At 37.1% G+C, this 27525-nt stretch overlaps 1 protein-coding gene across 3 annotated transcripts in view; it reads right to left on the reverse strand.

Annotated features, from left to right (window-relative positions):
* The window catches only part of TMC1 (transmembrane channel like 1), a 238850-nt gene that overhangs the window by 182395 nt on the left and 28930 nt on the right, over positions 1-27525 (reverse strand). The window contains exon 1 of one of the 3 annotated variants that reach the window (XM_032290922.1): positions 20947-22662. The exons of 1 other annotated variant lie outside the window; for it this stretch is intronic. In XM_032290922.1, the coding sequence (XP_032146813.1) occupies positions 20947-21040 (94 nt within the window). In that variant the 5' untranslated portion in view covers positions 21041-22662. Of the gene's footprint in view, positions 1-20946; positions 22664-27525 lie in introns of those variants that run through there. One more of the 3 variants, XM_032290921.1, reaches the window with a different exon arrangement.

The raw sequence follows: 27525 nt of genomic DNA on the forward strand, positions 1-27525 counted from the left end.
GAAACTAAAGACAATTATAAAAGAACAGATGAATTAAACTACATTAAAATAAAAAAGTTTCTATTCATTAAAAGAGGTTTCAAAGTAAACTAAAAAAAGTGGTAAGAGGTATTTGCCACTGACAGAGCACTTTCTTTCTTTTTTTTTTTTTTTTTGAAATGGGGCGTCACTCTGTCACCCAGGCTACAGTACAGTGGCACAATCTCAGCTCACTGCAGCCTCCAGTTCCCAGGTTCAAGCGATTCTCCTGTCTCAGCCTCCCAAGTAGCTAGGATTACAGGCATCTGCCACCAGGCCCAGCTAATTTTTGTATTTTTAGTAGAGACGAGGTTTCACCATGTTGGCCAGGTTGGCCCCGAATTCCTGACTCAGGCAATCTGCCTGCCTCAGCCTCCCAAAGTGCTGGGATTACAGTCATGAGCCACCACGCCTGCCCGGCCTGACCAAACATTTTCTAAAAGGTTAGTATCAAAAATAAAGAACTGTTATAACAAGAAAAGGATAAGCACACCTACAGGAAAAAAATGGCAAAAGATTTGAACAGATACTTTATATGTTAGGATATAAAATGGGCCGTTGGAGGTATGATCAGCCAAGATGGCGCCACTGCACTCCAGCCTGGGGGACAGGACAAGACTCTGTCTTAAAAATAAATAAATAAAATAATAACTAAAAATAAAATAAAATAAAATGGCCCATAACCCAATAAAAGATACACAAAAGCATGAACAGTAATATCACAGACGAAGGAAAAATACAGCCCTTAAACATAAGAAAGGTCCAATCTCTTCTAAGTAAATGGAAATCAAGACCACTACAGGTATGGGTATGAATTTTCGTGTTTTTTTTTTTTTTCCGGCAAAATTAGTAAGTCTGACAATAGTAAATATTGAAGAATGAAGATAATTAGAGTCTCTCATATGTGGCTAATAGCATAACTTAGCTGCTTTGGAAAACAACCTAGCAATTTCCTGTAAAAAGTTGAGCTTTTGCTAAAGTATGACTCAGAAAATTTAATACTAAGACTATTACAATAAACTTGCATCTGTGTATGAGGTGGCAAACACTATTTATATTAGTAGCACCATTCATGATAGAATAACAATAACAAAAACATTGCAAAATATGATCATGAGTATCTAGATATATGAATTATGGAGTAGTCACAAATATATAAATCATAGGCTATAATTTTGGAATATTCACAAAACAGTGTGTGACATAGTAGTGTATGCAAATAACTTGATAAGCAGATTCCAAAAATTTATATATATGCAAGGACTTCAAAAAGTTTGTGGAAAAAATATAATTAAAAGATTAAAATGAAAAATATAAACTTTATTTCTCAATATAAGCTCCACCAAATTTAAGACACTTTTGTAAGCAATGATACCAGCCAAATAGTTCATTCCTTAAGAAATGAAGATTCTGGGAATTAAACTATGTCAATGCAGTCTTTTTTACATTATTAACTAAGGAAAAATGGGAGCCCCTTAAAGATTGTTTTAAGATTACAAAACAAAAAGTCAGAAGGAAGCAAATCAAGATTGCAAAGTGGATACCTAATGATTTCCCATTGAAATTCTGGCAAAATTGAGCTTGTTTCATGAAAGAAATGAACAGGAGCATTTTCATGGTGAGAAGGACTCTGTGGTGAGGCTTTGCCAGATGTTTTTCTGCTAAAGCTTTGACTTCCTCCAAACACTTTCATAATAAGAGATACTATTGTTCCTTGGCCATCCAGAAAGTCAAGAAAAACGCCCTGAACATCCGAAAAACCGTGGCCATGATCTTTGCTCTTGACTGGTCTGCTCTTATTTTGACTGGGCCACTTTCACCTCTTGGTAGCCATTGGTTTGATTGTGCTTTGACTTCAGGATCATACTGATAAGCCATGTTTCATCTTCTATTACTGCTCTTTTAAGAAATCTTTCTGGATCTTGATCCCATTTGTTTAAAATTTCCATCAAAAGCTCTACTCTTGCCTGCAGCTGATCTAGGCACAATGGTTTTGGCACCCATAAAGTGGAAAGTTTGGCCAATTTGAATTTTTCAGTCAAAATTCTGTAAGCTGGGCCAATTGAGATATATATGGTGTTGGCTATTATTTGTGCTGTTAATCATCAGTGCTCTTCAATTAAGACAAAATCAAGATAAATTTTTTTCCTGTAAATTCCGGTCTGCTGCTGTGGGCTTCAACTTCAACATCATATCATCTGTTGTTAAAAAGAGTTATCCATTTGATAATGTGACATTTGCCCCACAAATTTTTTATAAAGCATCAACGATTTCACCTTTTTTTCACCCCAGCTTCACCATAAATTTGATATTTGTTCTTACTTCAATTTTATCAGAATTTATGTTGCTCTGATAGGGGCTGTTTTTAAATTGATGTTTTATCCTTTTTAATGCCTCAAACTAGCTCCTGTTCACAAATATTATAACAAATTAGTACAATTTACTTTGATGCAAAAAAAATTTTGAAAATTTTAAAATTCCATACCTTTTTTCATAACACACATTTTCTATGAATTTTTTGATGAATGCAAATTACTTGGCATAGGAAAAGAAGAAAATAGCAGACTTTCACTACCTAACTTTAAGACTTTATAAACTACAGTTATCAGGACAGTGTACCATTAGCACCAATGTGGATGAATCACTGAAACAGAAAAGATAATTCTGAAATAGACCCACATACATACATGGTCAAATGATTTATAACAAAGGTACAAAGCCAATTTAGGGGAGAAATGAATCTTTTCGATAAATAGTGCTGGAACAATCAGTTTTCCACATATATAAAAAAAAAAAAACCTTCAATCTTCATCTTATACCACATACAAAAATTAACTCAAAATGGACCATAAATCCAAATGTAAAACCGAAAACTATAAAACTTCTAGAGGAAAACACATAAGGCTGTGGGTTAGGCAGATTTTTTTTTTTTTTAGATATAACACCAAATGTCCAATCCATAAAAGAAAAAAAACGATAAAGTGAACTTTATAAAATTAAGAGCATCTGCTCTTCAAAAGACTGTTAGGAGAATGAAAAGACAATCACAGACTGGGAGAAAATATTTGCAAATCATACATTTGATAAAAGATTTGTATCTAGAAATAGATTCACACACATACATGGTCAAATGATTTTATAACAAAGGTGACAGAGCAAGACTCTGTCTCAAAAAAGAAAAGAAAACAAACAGTCCAATAAAAAAAATATATGAATGATTAAACACATATTTGACCAAGGAAGATAATGATGGCAAATAAACAAAAGTAAAGACCACAGCATAACTGGGAACTAGAGAAATGCAAATTAAAACCACAGTGAGATACCACTACACGTTTATTAAAATGGCTAAAACTGCAAGACTGACTATACCCAAGTGTTAGAAGGGGGATGGTGAAGAACTAGAACTCTCATACACTACTGCCAGGAATGTAAAATGGTACACACTTTGGACAACAATTTGGCAATGTCTTTAAAAGTTAAACATACATCTACCATATGACTTACCCATTCTACTCTAAGACATTTACCCAAGAGAAATGAAAGCATATGTCTCTATACAGACTTTCACATGAATCTTTGTTGCAGCCAAAACTGGAAATAATGCAATGTCCATTCACAAATGAATAAATTGCAATGTATTCATGCAATTGAATGCTAATTTGTAATAATACAGAATGAACTATTGATACACATAAAAATTTATATGAATGGCAAAATAATTCTGCTGCATGAAAGAAGCCAGACAAAAAAAGAGCACATGCTATATGATTTAATTTACATAAAATTCTAGAAAATGCAGTGACAGAAAGCAGATCAGATGGAAGGAGGAAGGAATAACATAAAGACACAAGGAAACTGAGATATTACCTTGAATGTGTTGATGGTTTCATTGTGTATACATATGGCAAACTTTTCAAGTTGTAAATGAGTATGTGTAGTTTACCGTGTATCAATTTTTTTCCCTCCACAGGGCTCTCTCCATGTGAATGTATATGAGTTTTATCTCAATAGAACTATTGAAATAAAAGCCATGCATGGGCCCAAATGAGAGTATGTTATGAAATAAATATCAAGATTAATCTACTTTTGTACAGCTGGTATGTTAAAAAGTGGGAAAGTAGGAAGCGGAGAAAAAAGGCAGAATAAAAGGAGGAAGGAATGTAATAAGGAATGAAAAAAGAAATGAAGGAAGAAGGGAGAAAAGGAGAAGGAAGGAAGGAAAAAGCCTTTGAAAATTAGAAACAACCTAAATACATATAAAACATGAATAAGTCAAATTATTTATGCTCAGTGAAAGAAGCCTGTCTCAAAAGGCTACATACAGAAGTATTCCACTTATTTGACATTCTAGAAAAGGCATAACTTTCAGCAGAAAATGTACCAGTGATTGTTAGGAGCTAGAAGAACTAAACACAAAGAAACTTGAGAGAATTTTGGAGGAGGGGAGATAAGAAAATTTTTCTATATCTTGTCTATGGTGATTGTTACACTAATATAAGTGTCAAAACTCATAGAACTACACACTTAAAGGGTGAATTTATTACATCCGAATTGTATCTCAACAAATCTGACTACAAAGAAAAAATAGAAAACCGACACTTCTTGGCTTAATCTTGGGCTGTAGTTATTTTTCTCTGCCTCTATTGAGTCTTTTTAGAAATTGAATTAATTGACAATATAAAAATTTAAACATTTTCACATGAATTTTTAGATTTCTGACTTTTCTTTAAAAAGATTTGACAAACCATACCCACGTTTTTACATGGCGATAATCTTCTATGGCAAAATAGGCAGCTGTTTCCTCTGCAGGCATGCAGTCCATCCCTACCTGATGCCTTTACTATTTAAGGCCTATTCCCTGTTCAAACCCTAGAGATATTTACGTTTAACTTCTTGCCTTACTCATGTTAGCTAACACCTTTACTAGCATAATCTGTTCCCTAGCCATGAATAAATTTGTCTACAGGAATGAAACAGGAAAAGTGTGTGATAACAATAGAACCAGAGGCATAGGGACCACGGGAGCCCTATATTATGTAGTTAAGACACAGATCACAAGAACCTGGAATAGAAAATTTGCAGCTTGAGATAAATGTATAGGAAATCACAGCTGAGCATTTGATCTTAAGGAGAAAATAATCTAGCCAAATTCTGGATGTTGCATCTGTCTCATGGAGGCCTTAATCACCAAAATCTAAGTGGGGCCAGAAGCAGTGAGTGGCTCATACCTGCAATCTCAGCACTTTGGGAGGCCTAGGCAGGCAGATCACAAGGTCAGGAGTTCAAGACCAACCTGACCAACATGGCGAAACTCCGTCTCTACTAAAAACAAAAAATTAGCTGGGTGTGACAGTGCACACCTGTAACCCCAGCTACTCAGGAGGCTGAGGCAGGAGAATCGTTTGAACCTGGGAGCTGAAGGTTGCAGTGAGCCAAGATTGCACCACTGCATTCCAGCCTGGGTGACAGAGTGAGACTCCGTCTCAAAAAAAAAAAAAAAAATTTGGGACTACATTATAAGTATACTTTTATTTCCTTAGTGAACATGGTACCTCACATATATTAATAATAAGTTGTCCATATTGTTAGTTGGAAAGAAAATGAAGGAGACCAACAGGTAAAGGGTCCAAGCAGGGATAACTACATGGGCACAGGGTTTCTGCAGTTGTGAAGGGCCCCAAGGACAGAAGGACCCTGCACTTGACTGTTCCACTGTTGCCGTCTGGAAATTCTTAATAATTTTTGAACAAAGGGCCCTACTTTTGGCACTAAGTTCCACAAAGTACATAGCCTGGACTAAATCCAGAAGTTTGTAGACTCATCACTGTGCTTTTTCTACTGGAAAAGGACTGTTTTTGACATGGTGCATATTTGGCATTGTCATACAGTCCTGGGTGAGGCCAGGCATGGTGGCACATGCCTGTTATCCCAGCATTTTGAGAAGCCAAGGCAGGTGGATCACTTGAGGTCAGGAGTTAAAGAGAAGACTGGCCAACATGGTGAAACCCCATCTCTACTAAAAATACAAAAATTAGTTGGGCGTGGTGACACACGCCTATAATCCCAGCTACTCAGGAGGCTTAGGCAGAAGGATCATTTGAACCTGGGAGCTGAAGGTTGCAGTGAGCTGAGATGGCACCATTGCACTCTAGCCTGGGTAACAAGAGTAAAACTCTGTCTTTTAAAAAAAAAAAAAAAAAAGAGAGAGAGAGAGAAAGAAACATAACAAGACATCTGCTTTCTCTGAAGGAAATTGCATGAGCACTCTTTGTAATTTTCAATGAGTTAAGAGAACCATTTGTTGACCTAGAAAGAGTTTGTGTCATTTACCCATAAAAATCATTCAAGTCCATATCAAGTCAAGTCCAGACACAAAGTTGTCTGTATAGTCGTCTGTACAGATTTTGCAAACTCCAAAGATTCCAGGAGAATCTTCTGGAGATTCTCTTCAGAAAGGAGAAAGACTTCATAGGAGAAAGTCTTCAAATTTTAAAATAATTAATTGGCCCCCAGTACTTCAGATACTTTTTCACTGTCTGGTCTTGGATAGGAAAATTTATGTATCTGTAAAGTTACTTTTGTACCACTGCATTCCAGCCCAGGAAACAGAGTGAGACTCTGTCAAAAAATAAAAAAAAACAACTACCACGCAAGTGTCACTGGTTTAGGCTATTAGGCTATACCCACAAACATAATTTTGACCACCATAATTCCAGTTGATATTGTCTGCCACATGAAAAGATTGGACACATCTAGGAAATTTATTTACATTTTAATTCATAATCAAATCCCAAGTAAAAACCATTTTGACAGGAAAGGTAAAAAAAAAAAAAAAAGAGAGAGACAAAGACTTATACTTTCATTTCCTAAATGTTGTCTGACCAGCAGGTCAGAGGAGATTGGCATCAGAACAACTGTAGCTATCTTAAGTGCATGTCCCCGTACTTGGAAAGCTTACTCTCATTCAGGTTGTTCGCCCCCCATGGTGAGCCCTGGATAGCTTAGATGCCTAAATCAAGAGAGAGTGATGACTACACTGGAGCCTTTCCATCATGAATCTTTACAATAAAGCGTTGGCAACCATAAAATTTGTCCTCCAAATCACATACTTTTGAGTGCTAAAATATTAAGTTGGAGAAAACTGGAACAATAGACATTAAACAGGATTCTCACAGGCCAGCCATGACAAGTGGTCATCCTAACCATATTATCACACCATAATGCAGGCATTCCATTAGTCTTTAGTAGTACCAATATACAACATCAGTAAAACTAACAGTCACAAAGACATTACCAAACATGTATCAAGTGTTTTTTCTGTGCTGGGCACTGTGTTAAGCACTTAATTAAAAAAAAATTTTTTTTAGATGGACAAAACCAGAAATATATTTTATTAATACTACATATCATAGTATGATGCTTTTGAATTGGGCTGTGAAATTGGTTCTTTGATCTATTTTAAATTAGTGTGATGCAAATTAGGATTAATTTTGGTTGTTGAAGTTGGAGGATAAGTAATGCCTAAAGAATTAAGAAAGATGAACAATTAAAAAAATGATGTCCAATTTAAAATGTAAATAACAGAAAATTAAATTACATTTGAAGGCAACCTGGGTTTGACTGACACACACTTTTAAAATAATTGCAGCCCTTCTTATTTAATTAAGAAAGGATAATTTTGGTGTTAGAATTCCTTTTATTTATTTCTCTATGTATTAGCTAAGAATGCTTATTAAAATAACAAATGTCAGCGTAATTACACAAATTTCAAGCATATATTTCACAAGTGACTCTGCCAACATATCTGAAGACCAGTGATAAAATGTATAGATTATTTCAGGGCTTTATTCATATATACAGATACAATTTCTGCATAGAAAATCTTTAAAAAACTGTCATATATAATTTATATATATAACTATATAGGGCTCTAAAAGATGGATATGGAGTTATGTGTTGCTGTTTTACCTAATAAAATGACTGTAAAGTTTATTTTCCTTTTTAAAAGTATTTTTCTAATAAATAGTTTTTCCCATGAATATGTTGCAGTTCCTAAAGACAACTGCTACAAAAATTCGAGATATTAGAAGTAGAGTGCCAAATGTCTTACATTTATTAATTGTGTGGGCCATGTTTCAAATTATGAAATCTACTTTCTTAAGCCCATGGTTAGCATCCTCTAATGTATCTTTCCATACATTATGGAAATTTATATCACAAATGGCAAATAAATCCCATGAAATAGTAGAATAAGTTATAGTGCACTAAAATATCACCCACAGTTAGTTCCAAGTAATGAAATTCACTACACATTTATATAACTTCACGTTTCCTGACTATAAAAATAAATGCATACTGTACTTACATTTAAAAAAAAAGTACAATGAAGAAGAAAGTATAAATATGAAAGTAAAAATTCCACCTATGGTAGGTTGATAAATTGCTCCCTTATTTCCCTATGCTCTTTAGCAATGCAATCATTTTCAGAAGTAAATGAGTGTTAATTGTTCAATCAAAATTAAAAATAATTGTGCATTAAAGTAAACTAAAATGCCACCAATTTGCAGGGAGTGAGAAGGAATAAAGAGACAGCAACATGTTTTCTATAAATAAACTCTTGGCCATTCTCAGAAAAATTGGATTTTAGTCCCAAATCTGACACATAGTAACTCTGTGAGCTTTGCCAGTCATCACTGGCCCTCTCCATGGGAGATGACTGAGGGCAGCTTCCTGTCAATGTACTCCCTGCACATTTATTTCTCACTGTTTTTTTCAATCAGCCAATACTATAGAGAAGCCACACATGGCAGGTCCCGTCCAAGCAAGGCAATGAACACCATGCTTTGTATTTTTACTTACTCTTTCTAGTTTTTCTGTACAGAACAGGTTCAAAAAGGGGTGTGGTCAAAGTAAGCAGCCGGCAGGGGGCTTCTGCAGTTCAGTGAGCATGAGCGTCGATGGTGGCCCAGACCAGAATGACAGCAGTGGACGCTGCAAGAGGTAGACGAATTCCAGACAGATTTGGAATTAGAATAGTCAAGCCCACCGGATGAACTGGAAGAGCAGTTAGAGGAGAAAGCCAAGGAAAGGAAGTTTCAAAAATAAACTTTCTGGCCTCTAGGTTCCAGTTACTTAGGGAATGAATGCAGACATTGTAATGTGTGGGGAGTGATAGATGATTAATGTATAAAGAAATAGATAAGATTTTTAAAGTAGAAGACAAAACAGAGTATAGGGTAGAGAGGGACTGGGATAGTGTGGGCAGGCAGTGGGCGAGGAGGGAAAGTATATGTTTCAGAGAGGAGATCACGATAGGACCTTCTAAGTTGTCTTTGAGCTGATCTGGAATGGTGGGGGTGGGGGTGATGGGAGGCAGTATAATCAATATCTACACGGCTTCAGAAGAGCACCACGAGAATTACAGCAATTCAAGAAATTTCCCTAGGACTCCACTTTAAAATGTACTACGCCACCATTTATGTGCTAAACTATTTTATTTTTTAGAAAGACTAACACAATCCATGATTCCTTATTAATGAAATACTAATTCTCTTGTACTTTTCCAGTTCTGAAGAAATCTGAATCAACCACATCCAAGGATGTGGTTTGAACAACTTAAAATAAACAAGATGTTGCCATTGACTTTCTAGGATTCTTTAGTAAAATTATTTGTCAAATTACTTTCAGGCAAACTGTCAAAACACATGTATGAAGTACTCTACCAGATGCTGGGTAGAAAACAGACTCTATTTACTACCGTGGGATACTGAGATTTTCTTAGTGGTCTCTGGGAAACAAGTCTTCTAGTATTATAATAATTTAGTCATCTATACTGACATTAGAAGAATGACTAAAGGAGTTGAATGATCATAACCGCAGAGAGATTTAAAATATTAAACAGCTCAGAAGACTACCATGTTCAAACCGTGAATCTTTTAGGAGGTCCTACTTTCAAACTACACTGGAGACCTGGGGGAAACCCACCGACTGGGGATGGAAACAGGGCAGAGCCATGGGGAGGATTCAGACTTCTTGGATTATCAGGGTGAAGAATGTATAGACTAGCAAAGTCTTGTGTAAGTGAAAAAGGTCCAGTGCTCAGAACAAGGAGATCTCTATGGTAGACTTCTCCATACTAAATAATTAAAATAGGCTCTTAAAAACAACAAACAATAATAATAATAAGCATTTTAGTAATCTGGCCCTGTGAAATTTGTGACCTTCCAAAAATAAACACATTGGCTGACACTGGTGAATAGCAAATATCTGAAATGATTTTGAAAACCAAAGAGGGCTGCTGACATCTTTGCCTATCTCTCTGACATTTTTTCTCATTAGCTGATTGAAAAAGAAAAAAGGGAAAAAATCAGAGTTCTAGGGTTCTTCTATAGAGCAGGGTTTCTCAGTAACAGCACAATTAACATTTTGGACTGAATAACTCTTTTTGTGGAGGCTGTTTTCTGAATTGGAGAACATTTGCAATCTCTCTTGGCATCTGCCCATAACACCAATAGCATCAGCTTCTAAGCTGTAACAACTAAAATTGTCTCCAGACATTGCCAAATGTCCCTTGGGGAATAAAATCAATAGTTGAGAAGCTCTGCACTGGGGTGATGTGCTACTACATACCACAGATTCAAAAGAACCACACATTGCTGATTTTTTTTTTTTTTTTTTTTTTTTTTTTTTTGAGATGGAGTCTTACTCTGTCACCCAGGCTGGAGTGCAGTGGTGCAATCTCAGCTCACTGCAACCTCCATCTACTGGGTTCAAGCAATTCTCCTGCCTCAGCCTCCTGAGTAGCTGGGATTACAAGCATGCACCACCAACCCTTGCTAATTTTTGTATTTTATTTTATTTTATTTTTAGTGGAGACAGGGTTTCACCGTGTTGGCCAGACTGGTCTCGAATTGCTGACCTCAAGGTGCTCCGCCCACCTTGGCCTCCCAACATGCTAGGATTATAGGCATGAGCCACCACACCTGGCCTAAGAACATTTTTCAAAAATCTTCAGAGCAAGTAGAGAAATAAAGAAATTAAAAAAAAAATAGCTTCCAGGTTGCTGAACACATGTAGGAACTGAGGGGATGATGAGCCCAAGGGTGCACGGAAGCTTCATGCCCCTTCCCACATACAATCCCTGTGCATCTCTTCCATCTGGTTGTTCCTGATTTGTAATTTCCTTTTGAAGTAAACTGGTAATCTAATAAGCAAACTGTTTTCCTAAGTTCTGCGAACCATTCCAGTAAATGGTCAAATCTGAGGAGGAGGTCCTGGGAACCTCTAATTTATTTCCACCCAGTCCAAAGCACAGGTGAAAACCTGCACTTTCCATTCTCTCATTTCAAGTGGGGCCATGAAACCACCTTTGCAAAAATTATTACAGTGAGAGAAATCTGACACAGCTGATTCCCTCTTTCTTCTAATATCACAAGCTAGCTGCCTTTGTTAACTTTAAAACAAAGACAGTAACAGTCCCTTTCTGAAATTAATCCCCTCTTTGGTGGGCAGCTAAAATTGACTTTGTAAGACTAATGAAACTACACAAGGTTGGGATTATGAGAAGGACCTGAATTCTGCTAAGATGTAGGTATAGTTAAACAATAACTAGCCACTGTTCCCTAGCTTGCCTTTCCATAATAGCTTACTGCTCAAGAATCATGTAGCCAGAGGTCACAAGATTTTCAACTTCCCCACTTTCTCCTATAGATAATATCACTATTGTCAAAATCTAAGATTGGTCTCTGAGATATTTTTAAACTTTCACATTCTGGCAACTAACCAACTCCACCCAGACCTGTGACTCATGCCAAGGAATTAACTCCCACACAGAAACTTCCACCCAGTATCTGACTCAGCATGAGAAGACAGTTTGGATACTCCTATGATTTCATCCACAACTAATCAGCAGCACTCATTCCCTAGCCCCCTGTCTGCCAAATTATCCTTAAAATCCCTAGCCCCTGAGCTCTTAGGGAGGCGGATTTAAGAATTATCTCCCATCCTTCCACTTGTTTGGCCTTGTGATTATTAAACCCTTTCTCTACTGCAACACCACTGTCTCCATGTATTGCAGTAGGCAAGAATAACCCACTTAGGCCATTACAGACTTATGACACTGAGCTATTAGTCCATGGGATCTGATGCTGTTTCCATGTAGATGATGTCAGAACTGAACTGAATTATAGGACATCAATAGGTGTCTGACAAACTGATATAGAAAAAACCCCACACATTTAGTGACTAGAAGTTTTGAGTTGTAGTAGTAGTGGAGGAAATAGAATTCATTTCTTTAGTTCATGTAGAGAATTTTTTTTCTCAGAATATGTAATAGGATTGTGTCTTGTGCCAGTCAAAAAGTTATATGTAATAACTCATTTAAGCTTCACCTCAAGCAAACTGAGTAGGAACAATCAATAAACTAATTTTATAGAATAAGAAATTGAAGGTCAAAGTCAACTGACAGACCTTGGATCTGGAACCAGTCTGACTCCGACTCCCATTCCCTTAACCACCTATGACGTGACAGGCATGGATCAGGAGCCTGCCATCATCCAAATTTGGCAGCACCTGATTACCATAAAGCATGTGGTCCCTATAACAGCAGAAGAGGGTGAGGGCTACATTATTTAAAATCACCTAGGCATGTGGCAGAAAACTGTTTTACCTGTCTAACAAAATAGCCATCCAACATGGCAACAAAGTCTACCTCAAGTGTGAAGTAAATAATTGGTTAACAAAAATACATTTTCTATACCATGAACAGAGAAGAAAGCAGAAAAGGTAGGGCCAGGCTTTTCCTTTAAGCAACACGATATATCAGGTTAGAGTGGACCCATGATTTTATTGAACAAACTGAGTAAGGAAAAACTCTACTTATTCTTTTAAATGTTAACATTCTCATTATTAAAAGTCTTATTTCAAATCATCTCTGTGACCAAAATACACTAAAGCTCATTTTCTTTTGTTACATTTATCTTTTTTTTTTTGCAGAATAGTGTCTATGTTAGAGAGTTTCTACTTCTAAAATATATCTTCCTGTTGCCTTTACCAGTGAGAGAGGTCTTTTCTAATCTTAAATACCTGCCTTATTATCTGATCCTGGTAAAGCATGCATATATGTTTCCAGGTTCTCCTGGGATTCAGTATTACATAAGAAAAGCTAGAGTTTAGTTTTGGTTTCTTTATTGGTAAACTTCTTACTACTGCCTGAGTACTTATTTTTGTTAAAACCTTATACTTAATATAGTTTAAAGAATGTTATTGTAGCATTTCTTTGTTGTTGTTTCAATTCTTTTTATTGGAATTTGTGAGCCTTTTCAATTTGCGTACTTTGATCATTTTCAATGCAGGGTCATTTTCTTCTATTATATCTTTCGTACTTGTCCTGTTTGTATTATCTTTGTCGGTTCCTTAGGAATATGTACAGTTCTTAGATGTAGCTTCTAACTCCATATCCATTACCTTTCTTTTTCCAGCCCCTTGTCCTCTTACCCTACACTCTGGGGAAACTTCTCAAGTTTGTTCCCCATGTGTGTCCTACAGTATAGAGTCTGCTCCTTGCTCCCTGAATGTGGGTGATATGGTTTGGATGTTTTGTCCCCTCCAAGTCTTATATTGAAATGTTACTGCTAATGTTGGAGTTGGGCCTATTGGGGTGTGTTTGGGTCATGGGGGTAGATTCCTCATGAATGTCTTGATGCTGTCCTCATGATAAGTGAATTCTTACTCTGAGTTCACACACCACCTGGTTATTTCAAAGACTGGCATCTCCTTTCTCTCTCTTTCTCACTCCATCTCTCACCATGTGATATGCTAGCTCTCCATTCACTTTCCTCCATGAATAGAAGCTTCCTGAGGCCTCACCAGGAGCAGATGCTGGCACCATGCTTCTCACACAGCTTGCAGAACCATAAACCAAATAAACCTCGTTTCTTCATAAATTAGCCAGTCTCAGGTATTTTTTATACCAATACAAGAACATACGAATGCTATGGATATTTTATTACTTTTGCATTCCTTTACTTCCATGCCACCGTTCACTATTCCTCTTATATCTATTTCCATCTTACCATGGTGACTTTTCCTTTAGGCTTGCTCTCTCTTAGTAGCCTGGTGCACCTGTTTTATAACAATCACATCTTCTTGCATGTACTCTTATTTTTATAGGCTTCATTGATGCCTTTTTGTGATTATTTATCCCTAAGCAATGAAACACATGCTCAGATTTGGTGTTTTCAATAGGCAAATTGTGGATAGCTGATGCTTTTGGAAGCACCAGAGTGCTCTCTCTGCTTCCCCCATCAACTTGCTTTGTAAAGAGACAGGAACTTTGAGAAAATAACAATTCAAGGACATCGTATATTTGGTGCAAGTCTAGTGGTGGGGCCTTGTACTCTGAAAGATATAGTTTGCAAAATAAAGTATTATACTATTCCGTGGACTGTAGTACATAGTAATTTGTAAATTGTAGCTTTCTATAATTTCTCTTTTTCCAGAAAATCAAAACAGCAAGTGGCTCTAGGGGAGAAGATCTCATTCCAGTTCAGCAGAGCTATCCCAAGAGAAATCTAGCTAATACTGAGAAATTTTAAAAAGAGTTACCCACTCGCTGCCAGCCATAGATTTATCAGAAAACGAAATAAAACTGAACTCTATAATGCATCTTTTCTTGTTTCGTAACAGAAATGTGTAGTAATTTTAATTTTCATTTGTAATTTTTATTTGTACAAGTTAAAAAAACTTTTAATTACAAATTTTTACTTTTAAAGTTAAAAACATCATTAAAAATGTGAAAAATGGGCCAGGTATGGTGGTTCACACCTATAATCCCAACAATTTGTGAGGCCAAATTCCAACACTTTTGGAGGCCCAGCACTTTTGGGAGGACTTTGAGACTAGCCTCACCAACATAGTGAAATCCTGTTTCTACTAAAAATACAAAAATTAGCCAGGGTGCTACACACCTGTAATTCTAGCTACTTAGGAGGTTGAGGCAGAATAACTGATTAAACCTGGGAGGAGGCAGAGACTGCAGTAAGCCAAGATCATGCCACTGTACTACAGCCTGGGTGACAGAGTGAGACTCCATCTCAAAATTTAAAAAAAAAAAAAAAAAGTGAAAAATGTGTAAAAATAGGAAGAAAAAAATTATTCATAGTCCTACCACGCAAACACAATGACCATCATTATTAACATTCTATGGATCTCTTTCCAGTTTCTTTCTTTAGTATATAGTTTTAATTTGCAGTTTTTAACATATAGTTTTTAATTTATATATTGACAGGGAGAGGGATATATATACATAGACATGTAGAAACACAAAATGTTTCAGTATCTTTTTTTCAGCTAGAATTGTATTAAATGCATCTGAAATGTTATTAATAAACATGATTTTTAATGATACATTAAGTTGCATCAAAGTGATGTAACATAGCTACTTTGGCTAATTCTTATGACTCAACATTAAAGAAACCCTGCAATAAGTATTTCTAATAACTTTCCTATTATAAAGTACCAAACCTAGTGCTATGGAATAAAAGGGCATAAACATTTAAAATAGCTTATGTAGAGTTTTACAAAAGTGTTGAATCACTTTATAGACCAATCAGCAAAACACAAATATGTTTATCTCATCTTGTTCTTATCAATATTAACTATTTTCATTACTTTTGTTCTTTGGTTGGTTTAATTTTTTTTTAAATTTTGATTGCCAATAACACCTAGTTTAACATGTATTTATATACCAATCACATTTCTTCTTTGGGAAAATATTATGACTTTTACAGTGTGTTTTTAAAAGACAGATACCCCAAGCCAGGTACAGTGGCTCACACCTGTAATCCTAATACTTTGGGAGGCTGAGGCAGGCAGATCACCTGAAGTCAGGAGTTCAAGACCAGCCTGGTCAACATGGAGAAACCCCTTCTTTACTAAAAATACAAAAAAATAGCCAGGCATGGTGGCAGGCACCTGTAATCCCAGCTACTCAAGAGACTGAGGCAGGATAATCTCTTGAACCCGAGAGGTGGAGGTTGCAGTGAGCCAAGATCGTGCCATTGCACTCCACCCTGGGAGACAGAGTGAGACTCCATTCCCCCCACCAAAAAAAAAAAAAATATATATATATATATATATGCGTGTATATATATACATATATATATATGCGTATATATATATATGTGTATATATATATATAAAAGACAGATACCGCAAAACAGAAGGAAAATATCTATCATATAAAGACAATTTTAAAAGGTTATGATCATTCCAAAAAGTAGAATTTCTACTGTTCCCATTCTCATGGACTTGCATTCTCATTTCTCATAGTCTGCCACACTTAACCACTATTTTCTAGTTAAACTCTTTGCTTTGTCTCATATAAGTTATATGCTCTGAAGCTCTTGACTTTGTCTATGTTGTTCCCTTTATCTCAAGTGTCCTTTGCCTTCTCCCAAACACACACACACACACACACACACACACACACACACACAGAACCTGTGGCCTTTGTCAGGCTCCAGTAGTACCTTACTATCGCTCCCATTGCACCTAACATTCTGCATCATAATCATTAATATTCTTATTACTCTTCCCCACTAGCCCATGGGTTCCTTGAGGGCAAGGCCGCCTTATTGTTGACCTCTAGATTCTGCATTATTTATCACCATGACTGGAGTAAAATAGAAGCTTAATGAATGGTTCTTTGAATATGGACAGTATTGAATAATAAACACAACTACAACTACCTTCATAGCTGTAAAACTGAGGGCTATTCTCAGTTATTGTCGTGACTTTGAGGGGCAGCTTGTTCGGGTGGAAAGCCTATAAGTTTCAGAGTCATCAGACTTAGGTTCAAACTCCCAACTCTGCCGTTCACATTCACAGGCTCAATGTCATAGGAATAATTACCTAATATCTTTGAGACCCTATTGGAACAAATGGTGATCATAAAGCATACCTTATAGGATTATTTTGAATATAGAAGAGAAAATGAACATAGGTAAAGAACATGGCACATAGTAGTGGCTCAATAAATAGTAGACATTTTTCTTGTTATTGCTAATTAGTAAGACTATTTCCATTATAATAAATATTAACACATTTTTTAAAAAATGATTCTTATATATTTTCCTTTGCATCATCAAGTCAATAAGACAAGGCCAATTTTACTATATACATTCTCATCCCTAGACAGAAATATTTCTTTTTTCTTTTAAGTAAGTCTGGAAAAGTATTTGATCTAATCACAATTTTAAAAAATACGAACTATATTTTTTTCCAAAGGTAACAGAAATAAGGTTCTCTGTAAAATAACACATGATCTAATTATCTGCTACCTGATTTTTTTTGTTTGCCTCATTAATTTTGCTGAAAGTATTTAGGGACCTGAAATTACTATAAATAAAAAATACCATAATCCCTGATGGCAGAAGCAAAGAACTTTTGGAACATGCTCTACTTTCCACTTCTAAAAATAGATTTACTTGGGCCACACTAAAGAAGCATGTGAAATCTGTCCTATTGTAAGTCAGATGTAAACTGGTGGTCCACTTGGCACAAGGGTATGCCCACACACATGCGAGTACACACGTACACACACCAAAAACCCTCTGAAACATGGCTTCTTCTATTCATCACATAGCTATGATTCATGTGTGCCTTCCATGAAGCTAGAAGGCACTTTGCATCCATCTGCCAACCAGATGAACACAAGAAAAGTCACAAAGACTACACAATTGAGGATGACACAAGTATTTGTTCAGAATGTATCTGCCAAGATCATTTTCCCTCTCCCGCTACCTCAAACTTTATCCCAAGCTGTTTTTAAGCTCCACATGCTATAGTTTTCCCTTCAAATGACAGCTCAGACAATCTCCCCCAGGATTTCACAATCCCAGGCCTCATTCCATGCAAACCTGCATGATTAAACATAGCATGCAAAAGGCCCTAGTACAATACTAGGCACCAAAACGTGCTCAATATGAAACTTGTCTCCTTACTACCTTCCCTTCCCCACCTCCTTTAGCATTTGCCAGATCACTCCACATGGACATTCCTTCCCCCACAGACTCAAAGTTGCTGCCCCAAGCAGAGATTCTCAGATGCGAAAAAGCACTGGGAGGTTCCCATTTTAGAGTCTTCTAGCATCCTAAAATATATATTTTAAAAAGCCAATACAGATTTTTAATAAAACATTTTTTTAAAAAGTGGAAAAAAAACAACTTTTACATTTAAACAGTGTTTTTAAATACAATATACTCTATAGTGATATTTACAAGGTAACTACAGGATTTGTTAAAAAGATGCCACAGACAAGAGTAGCCAAGGAATACAACAGGAGTTTAAACTACATGCTACGTGGCCTCTTCCAAATCTGTCAATTGCATTTCTGTCTGTGTGTACAATCTCATTTGGAAATGACATTTGAAATATAAATTTCAAGTTCTTTGAAATGTAAACTCTTCGTTTGAAGGCCTTACTCCCACTCACTCCTGTCCTTGTCATAATGCTTGCCTCCAAGCATCTCCTGCAAGGAAACCACAAGCAAGTAATGAAGAAAATAGCGTAAGGCTTGCCCTGAAAAAAGGTGGGAAAGAGAGGCTTAGAGGAGCCAAATGAGGCCACTGCATTGGGATCTACTTATGGAGGGAATTAGAGGAATTTCTTTCCACAGCCTCCTAGCAACTCATTCACTATTGTCAAGGAGGCCTTGACCCCCACTGGGATAAGCAGAGACCCATACCAGCCTCCCAGGAGGGTAAACTAGAACAGGATCTCTGACAATCAAGCCAATAAACTAGCAGGGTATGACTAGAATAATCCTCCCCAGACGGCTCTGGCAAAAGTAAGCTATTCCTCCTGCAGAGAGGCCTTATGAGTTTATAACTCTTAAACTGAGAGTGTTTTTCTGAAGTAATTACAAGGCACCAATGGACACTGAATGCTGGGTACTATTTTAAATGATGAACTATTTTAATTGCAAAAGAAATAAACAATAAGAGATTTAAAGTGATTACTATGATGACAGACCAAAAAAAAACAACAACACAGTAGTATATTTATGACTCAGAACTACAGGTTAAAGTATAACATTAAAAATACACCAGGGTATGATCTACCCACGCTATTGTGGAATTGTAGGGTTTACGATGTGATGTGATAGTTCTAGGCATTATTAAATTGTAGAAAATAATTATACATAAATCGTATGGAAAGAGGGCCCATGATGTGGCAGACAGCACGGGTTTGGCATTCTTCTCATCTTCTTACTTCTCCTTACTTCATTGCATTCTGGTTCCTGCCCTATCACTCCCTAGCCCCCAATTTCCCTCAAACTGCATTTGTCAACGATGAGAGCTCATTGGTGCTGAATCAATCTTGTCTTACTCCATCTCTCTCCATAGCATTTAACTCTGTGGACAACACTCTCCTTTCTGAAAGACTCTCATTCTTGGCTTCCTGGACATCATCTCTTAGATGGATGTCATTTGATCACCTTATTCACTCCTTCTCTGTCTGCCTGCAAATATTTCTTTATTTCTTCCTGGTTTCTTCAGTGTTGTTACTAAAGGTGCTACTGTCAGCTCTTTATTTTTTTTCCTTCTCAATGTATATTATCTTTCAGGTGATGTCATCCATTCAAATGACTTCAAGTGCTTTTTCCTTGTTAAAGGACTTCCTGATCCATATCTCCAAGCCAAACAATTATCCTTAGCTCCAGACCTCTAGAGCCAACTGCCTGTCAGACACCTGCATCAATGACTTATTACTGTAGGAAAACCTCGCCTTGAATAGTGGCTTCAATCAATGATAATTATGTATTTTATTTACGAATCTAGAGGTTGACTGGGTTCAGCAAAGCAGCCCTTCCTCAGGGTCTCTCATGCAATTGTGGTCAAACAGTAACGGGCTGAAATTACCTCAAAGTCTCCTTCATTCGAACGTCTGTCTCCTGGGCTGGGAAGATTTGACTGGCTGGAGGCTTGAACTCCAAACCATCTCTCTTTCATATAGGTATACAGCCACTCTACGCGGTGGCCTCAAAGTAGCCAGACTTCTTACATGACAAATGAAAGCTCAAGAAGAAAATATCAGCCCCTCATGTTCAGAACGGATCTGACATTTACAGCCAAGCCATGTCATTCTCTTCTTGGACATAAACAATCTTATAGAATACCAACCTCAGACAAAGTTACTATGAGACTAAGATAAAACAAAACCAAACAAGCCTACTTCATAATTTGTGTAAGGACAGACAAAACAAGGTCACTATGCCACCTACAAAGTATCCAACCCTAGAATTCTAGAAGCACTCCCATTTTCTGAGAGCACTTAATCTAGACCAAACCCCTGGTTCCTTCAACCTTCCCCCAAATCACCCAACCAAAGCCCAAATCTTGTAACAGGTTCTTTCTAACACCTTCTTACTGAGATATCCTATGGTTCCCCTTGGTGTATGTTCTCCTGCTACAATGAGCAGTAAATCCAATTTGTTTAGCTGCAGGTGTGTTCCTGGAAGGCTTTAGTTGAAGGACACTTATAGTTCCCAGGGCAAGTGTCTCCAGAGAAACCAACATGGGCTTTTGTAAACTAGCCTTGGACATCACACTGCTGCATTCTATTCATCAGATCTGTCATAAAGGCCCACTTAGGTTCCAGGGGAGGAGATACAGACATCACCTTTTGATGGAAATAGTATCAAAGAATTTTCAGACATGTTTTAAAACTATCGCAACATCTATATTCAGAGGTCCCACAGCCACTTAATAGTCATCAGTTCCAATACCGAACACATGATCCATTCTCCTGTTTTTGTACCTTTCCCTAGGATTCACTCGGCCTCATTTGTCCCCAGGACTTGGCCAGTTCCTCAGTGGAAAATCCAGGTCATCCTCACTACTTCTCACTCATCTCATCACTCACCAAGTTGGTCTTTTAGGGTAGTTGCACTTGAGCCACACATTTTCAGAACACACTGCAGGTGACTTATGGGTTTGAGCAGCAGCACCACCTGCATCTGTTCATGTGGTCCACAGGAAGCTTCCACAACTGCTACCTAAAAGCAATCAATGGTGGAGAAAACAGCTCAGGCTTGGTGCATAATTGGGCTAGTATAATTTATTGCCTCTAGCCAGAGATAGTCTGCTGTTGCATTTCATCCTCACATAAGGTGGCCCCAAAGAAGAGAGGTGAAGGGAAATCCTCCCGGTGGGCAAAACTACAAGCAACACACTTGGTTATCCACTTCATATGGAAGAAAGGATCAGATTCTTAAGTATGCACTCACTTCTAAGCAGTAGTGAATGGCTTGACCATTTGGACAGGACAAGAAAAAAAGAGACTTGAAGATCAGAGAAAATGTATGGGAAAAAGTATGTGGACAATCCTATGGTAATAAACACAAAGCAGACCTCATACTACTGTTCAACTGCAAAGGAGACTCTCAACAACCATGTGCTCAGGATGATCCTTCCTGCCTCTTAGCCAGGCCCTCTTTAGCCACCCCAGTTCTTGTACAGCAAAGCCCATAAACAGTGTCTCCAGCGCTGCAATGGTAGCTACGCATGGTCCAACAATATAAGTGCCCACTCACAAAAGATAACCCAGCTATTGCCAATGCTAAATTTCCAAACTGTCAGTCACGGAATCTGATGCCAAGACCTTGACTTAGTACCATTTCTCAAGGAGGCTGGCTACACAACCATCTATCAGAACCACCTGTCTTGGAGGGAATACCAATTTGTCCTTATGAGAATCAACACATATTCTGAGTATGGATTTACCTTTTCTTCCTGCAGTCCCTCTACCAGTACCACCATCAACGGCTCAACAGTACCTGGTCTATCAGTATGGTGCTCCTTGCAATCCAGACTAGGATCAAGATGACATTTCATAGCAAAGGAAGTGTACCATGGTGGTCATATATCATGGGAGTCACTGCTCTTATCATTTACTCTATACCCCAGAAACACCTAAAATGAAGGAATAGCCTGGTAAAGGCTCAGTTACGGCACCGGCTTGGGGAGAAAACCTTGTGGTGAGAAATTAACTTCATGATATGGAGTATATACAACACTAATAGCTGATACATGGTTCTCTGCCCAGTAGCTAAAATGCATAGGTCTAGGAACTAAAGAATAGAAATATGATTAAACCTGGTCATTAGAACTCCCAGTGAATGACCACAAAAATTTGTGCATTCTGTTCCTGAAAACTCAGGTTTTCTGGATTAAAGATCTTATTTCTTGGAGTAGAGTGACATTTCTACCAAGAAACAATTAATGTCCCCACTGACCTGGAAGCTGAAATTGCCAAAAGATTACTTTAAGTTCCTTAAGCCAGTGAGCCAGCAAGCAAAGAAAGGAATTGCTATTTGGCAGAGCCCATAGGCCATGATTTCCTTGAGGGAGCTAGGGTTACTATACAATAGGAACAAGAAAGACCATGTCTAAACCCCAGGAAAACCAACTGCTCTGTTCATACTTTTTGATTGAGGACTTGGGGAATATTCATGATTTCTGGAGGCATCTTAGTATTTCTGTGTCCAATGACCCTAACAAATGAGCAATTACAACAAATATGAGCCAAAAAATTTTTTAAAAAGAGAAGATAAATAAAACCTTTTCTTCCATTTTTGTTTTTTCTTTTTTTGTTGTTGTTTTTCATTTGTTTGTTTGTTTTTTTGAGATGGAGTCTCGCTCTGTCGCCCAGGCTAGAGTGCAGTGGCATTATCTCAGCTCACTGCAACCTCTGCCTCCTGGGTTCAAGCAGTTCTCCTGTCTCAGCCTTCCAAGTAGCTGGGATTATAGCCTGCCACCATGCCCAGATAATTTTGGTACTTTTAGTAGAGATGGGGTTTCACCATGTTGGCCAGGCTGGTCTCAAACTCCTGACCTCAGGTGGTCTGCCACTCAGCCTCCCAAAGTGCTGGGATTACAGGCGTGAGCCACCACACCCAGCCAATAAACTCTTTCAAACAAGGGTCTGGGTCACCTCACCAAGAGAACAATAGATAATTCAAACAATTTTACAAACAAAAACAAATAAATAAATAATAATAAAATGAAAACAAAAAAAAAAAGAAGAAAAAAAAACAATTTTATGCCACTGTGTGGATACCTCCTTATTTATTTAAAAAGTCTGTTATTTTTGAGCCTTTAACTTCTGCATCATTCAAAGTCCAAGTGGAAGACAAAAACTATGACAATTATCTGAACAGGGAAAATTTAATATTCCAAAACTTTACTACTAAAAAATTTACTACTAAAAGACTTAGAAAATATTCACGATGTCTGCTCACAAATGTCAAAGTTCTCCTCTAAGACACTAATTTCCAGGGATGTTGTGAGGGTCGGTAGGGGGCCCAGGCATCACGAATTTAAAAAGCAGCTATTATCTCTAGGCTAAGGAATAAGAACAGTAAAGATACTAAGGACTAGGAGAAGCCCTCCTTGCCCCAAGGCTGAGATTCAAACCTCTTCAGAGAGGTAGTAACTACCACAGGCAGCCTGCAGGAACAAACAAACTTGACTGAGTGCACAGGCTGGCACTGATCCATAAAAGCAATCTATCATCACTGGTGGATGTGGGTGGTTGGAAGCTGGTCTACAGGAGTGACCTTCCTTTGCTTGGTGCTGTGGGTGGGCCAGAGTTGGTCTATAGAAGAGGCCCACCATCGATGGAAGGTATGAACAGGCTGAAGCTGCCCTGAAATTGCTGCTGGTAGCGAAAGATGGCCTGCAGGTGCACCTGGAACCTCTACTGCATTGCAGAATCTCTCCAGTGCCCTCAATTGACAAAGTTGAATATCCCCCAAATCTGCAAAAGAGAAATGTCCATAGGGTCCAGCTCCAGTCACAAAAAACAAGACAAACAAGGGTGGATTTGGAGCTCAGAGACATAAACTGATATCTGCTACCTTGCAAGATTTTGTTGTTACAGATAAAATTATCAACATTCACAAAATTCTTTGCAGATACCTTATGATTATTTTCCTTAGGATAGATTCCAAGAGTAGAATTAACAAGACAAACAATATATATATTTAAAAATATTTGGGTATAAAATAATAAAATTTCTTTATAAATGTGCCAATTTATTTTCACCCCAGGGGAGTATGAATATATGAAGTCTAAGCACAATCTGCATGATTCTAGGAGGGTGATTTGCTAGAACAAATTCTCAGACACTGAGTGATCTTAGCTGACTGCTCAGTTTAGCCAACTTCCATTCTCTACTCATTTCCAATACAGTCTTTCTGTAAAGAGGTTTTAGTTCATTTGCTTATTAAAGTGGCTCTCAATGCAGGGATAAAACTAAAGTTCTAAGAGTCAGGAAAAGATATTTTTTAATCTGACATGAGAATATTCACAAGCAACATTTGATCCTTAAAATAAATATAATTCAAGAAAACCAACAGTCCACACTTTTGGATTGAGGACTTGGAAAATATTCATGATGTCCACTCACAAATGTCAAAGGTCTCCTATAAGACACTAACTTCCAGGGATGTTGTGAGGGTCAGTAATAACGTGTAAGGCACACAGGGAGAGTCAATAAATAGTAGCCTAATATCCTGAGAGCATTACTGTTAAATTGCTAAGAATCCAAGGATATATGTTTTTCATTTTATTAAAGTTGTTTTCAATATGGGTGTAAATATGCCCTGTACGGCCAAGCTAAGTCTGTGCACAATAAAGTGTTATTCCCTGATGACTAGTTTGTATTGTATTGTACCTCAAGAGGTATTTTCTATACATTTGTGCAATCAGCTATGAAAGTACGTAAGGAATAAGGGCAATTTACCATTTTAAAGAAATTAACTTCATAAGGGAATCCTTCTAAGTGGCTCACTTGGTTGCCTCGAAGACTGACATCAATCAGTCCCAATACAGTTAATGAAAAGTTCTTCGGCACAGTGGGGTGGTGCAAGTGTTTACACCAGGCATAGTAAACTCATTTTCAGCTAACTCAAACCATAAAGCAATAGTATTTGCAGGACTATTTAGGTGAAGAATCTCATTCTGAGGTTAATGTCTTTAAAATAATGAATTGCCCTTATTCTTTACATCCTTTCATAGCTAACCATGGCAAGTAAAGAAAATTCCTGGAGGTACAATGTAATTACTACACTGGTCAGATCTTTGGATCCTTGAAAGTCAATCTTTAGCCACTTATTAATCACCCCATGATAAATTCAATTGCACCAAATTTGGCCATTTTTTCTCCAGGTTTAAGAGATAAATACAAAATTTGGCACACATAGATGAAGTATCCAGGACCATGTCAAAATAATATAAATCTGGCTGGGCATGGTGGCTCATTCCTGTAATGCCAGCACTTTGGGAGGCTGAAGTGAGAGGATCACTTGAGTTCAGGAGTTCAAGATTAGCCTGGACAACATAGACATCATTGCCACAAAATATTTCTTTTTTTAATTAGCCAGGTGTGGTGGTACACACCTATAGCCCCAGCTACTTGGGATGCTGAGGTGAGAGGATCATTCGAGGCCAAGAAGTCAAGGTTTCAGTGAGCCATGACTGCACTACTGCACTCCAGTCTGAGCAACAGAGCCAGACCCTATCTTAATAATAATCTGATTTTTAAAATATAACCACATTTTATACTTTTGACATTTTTCTTTGCTTGATAATAATGGCCTTGAGCAAGTCACTTTGCTTTTTGGGTACTTAAAAATTTCTTAAGTTAAATTAGATCTGTAGTTTCCTACCTGGAGGATCAAATCCCTAAACACAGGTACAACTATTGCCTGTAGCCTAAAAAATAATGTACCTTTCCACGCATATGCTTTTGTTAAAAAAAAAAAAAGTTGAATTTTTATTTTTTCTGTTTAATATTAGTTAAATAGCATATTTTGTATTAAAAATATAAAATTATACATGCCAACTGTAGAAGATTAGAACATAAAGAGAAACCAAAATACAACCACCTGTAATCCTGCCACACAGATACAACTATGCACATTTCACCATTTATTCATTCAGTTTTCTTTTTATGCATATTTGCACCTAGATCATTTTAAACAAACTGGAATATACTGCACGCATAATATCTTGTGACTTGTTGTATGTGCTTTACAACACATTATAAACATCTTCCTAAATCATAAACTTCTTTTCTACAAGGTTTAAATGACATTTCTATATATGAAAGCATACTGCTAGTTTTGAATATTTGTTTCTAATATTTCATTATTTTAAATAATGCTGCTATGAACATCTGTAATATGATTAAATTTATATCATAACAAATTAAGATTTATTATTCTTAATGCTCATATTATTCCATTTCTGGACACTGGGAGCCTCTTCATGGTGGCTCCTGAACTCTTTTGATAAAATTACTATAGTCTTTCACAGTGTATCTGCTTTTCAGTATGACAAATGTTCCAGGCACTTTTTGTATGTGTTCTGCTCTGTATCTGAAAACATCCAATTCTCCAAGGAGCCCTCATTTTTTTAGTGGAAAATGGTATTTAGAGAGCACCATCTGGGCACTAGGGCTGTTTATTGCCATTGCTACTGGCTTGGTAATTGTTGTGAGTTCTCTTCAGGAGACTGAATTTGAAAATAGTTTTTTAAAAGAAAACACATTATGAGTTTACAGTGATGTTTCCAGTTTAAATTTAAGATAACATTTTTACTAATTTCTTTAATTTTATATTTTTCTTTTTCTCTAAAATCTTGGTCCCTAATGACATTAACATAATCATGTTTATATATTGTCCTAATATCTATACATCCATATGTTAACATAAACATGATTATGTTAACATATGTATTATATATAATAGTTTTAAAATAATAATACAAAAATTACTATTTATGATATAATTATTGAAAAATTTAGGATTGTTGCAGTTCTTTTTACCTTTATTTATATCTCACTAGGGATGCATAATCAAATCAGTATGTTTTAAAGTCACTTAAAATAATTTCTGTCTGTGTGGTTATGGTACCAACTCAACTCATAGTTAGGCTAATGTGTTTCTTTTGACTTCCTTTTTACAAATTTTTCCTTTTTTATTCTATTTTTTTCTTAATTATAGAAAATACTAATTTGGTTTTAAAGTCAAATGTACTAAAAAGAGATCCAGACAGCCGGGTACGGTGGCTCACACCTATAATCCTAGCACTTTGGGAGGCCAAGGCAGGTGTATCACTTGAGGCCAGGAGGCCAGCCTGGCCAACATGGTGAAACCTAGTCTCTACTGAAAATAGAAAAATTACCTGGGCATGGTGATGGGCACCTGTAATCCCCAGTAATTCCGGAGGCTGAGGCAAGAGAGTCACTTGAACCCAGGAGGCAGAGGTTGCAGTAAGCCAAGATCGAGCCACTGCACTCCAGCTTGGGCAATAAAATGAGACTTCATTTCAAAAAAAAAAAAAGATAAACCCCGAGAAGCCTCGCTCCTATCCCTGTCTTCACCATCCTCTTTTCTTTGTGCCTCTGGAGATCACACACAGACACACACACACACAC

This window comes from Sapajus apella, unplaced genomic scaffold (genome assembly GCF_009761245.1).
Source record: "Sapajus apella isolate SASKATOON/1434 unplaced genomic scaffold, GSC_monkey_1.0 scaffold24, whole genome shotgun sequence".
Taxonomy (NCBI): domain Eukaryota; kingdom Metazoa; phylum Chordata; class Mammalia; order Primates; family Cebidae; genus Sapajus; species Sapajus apella.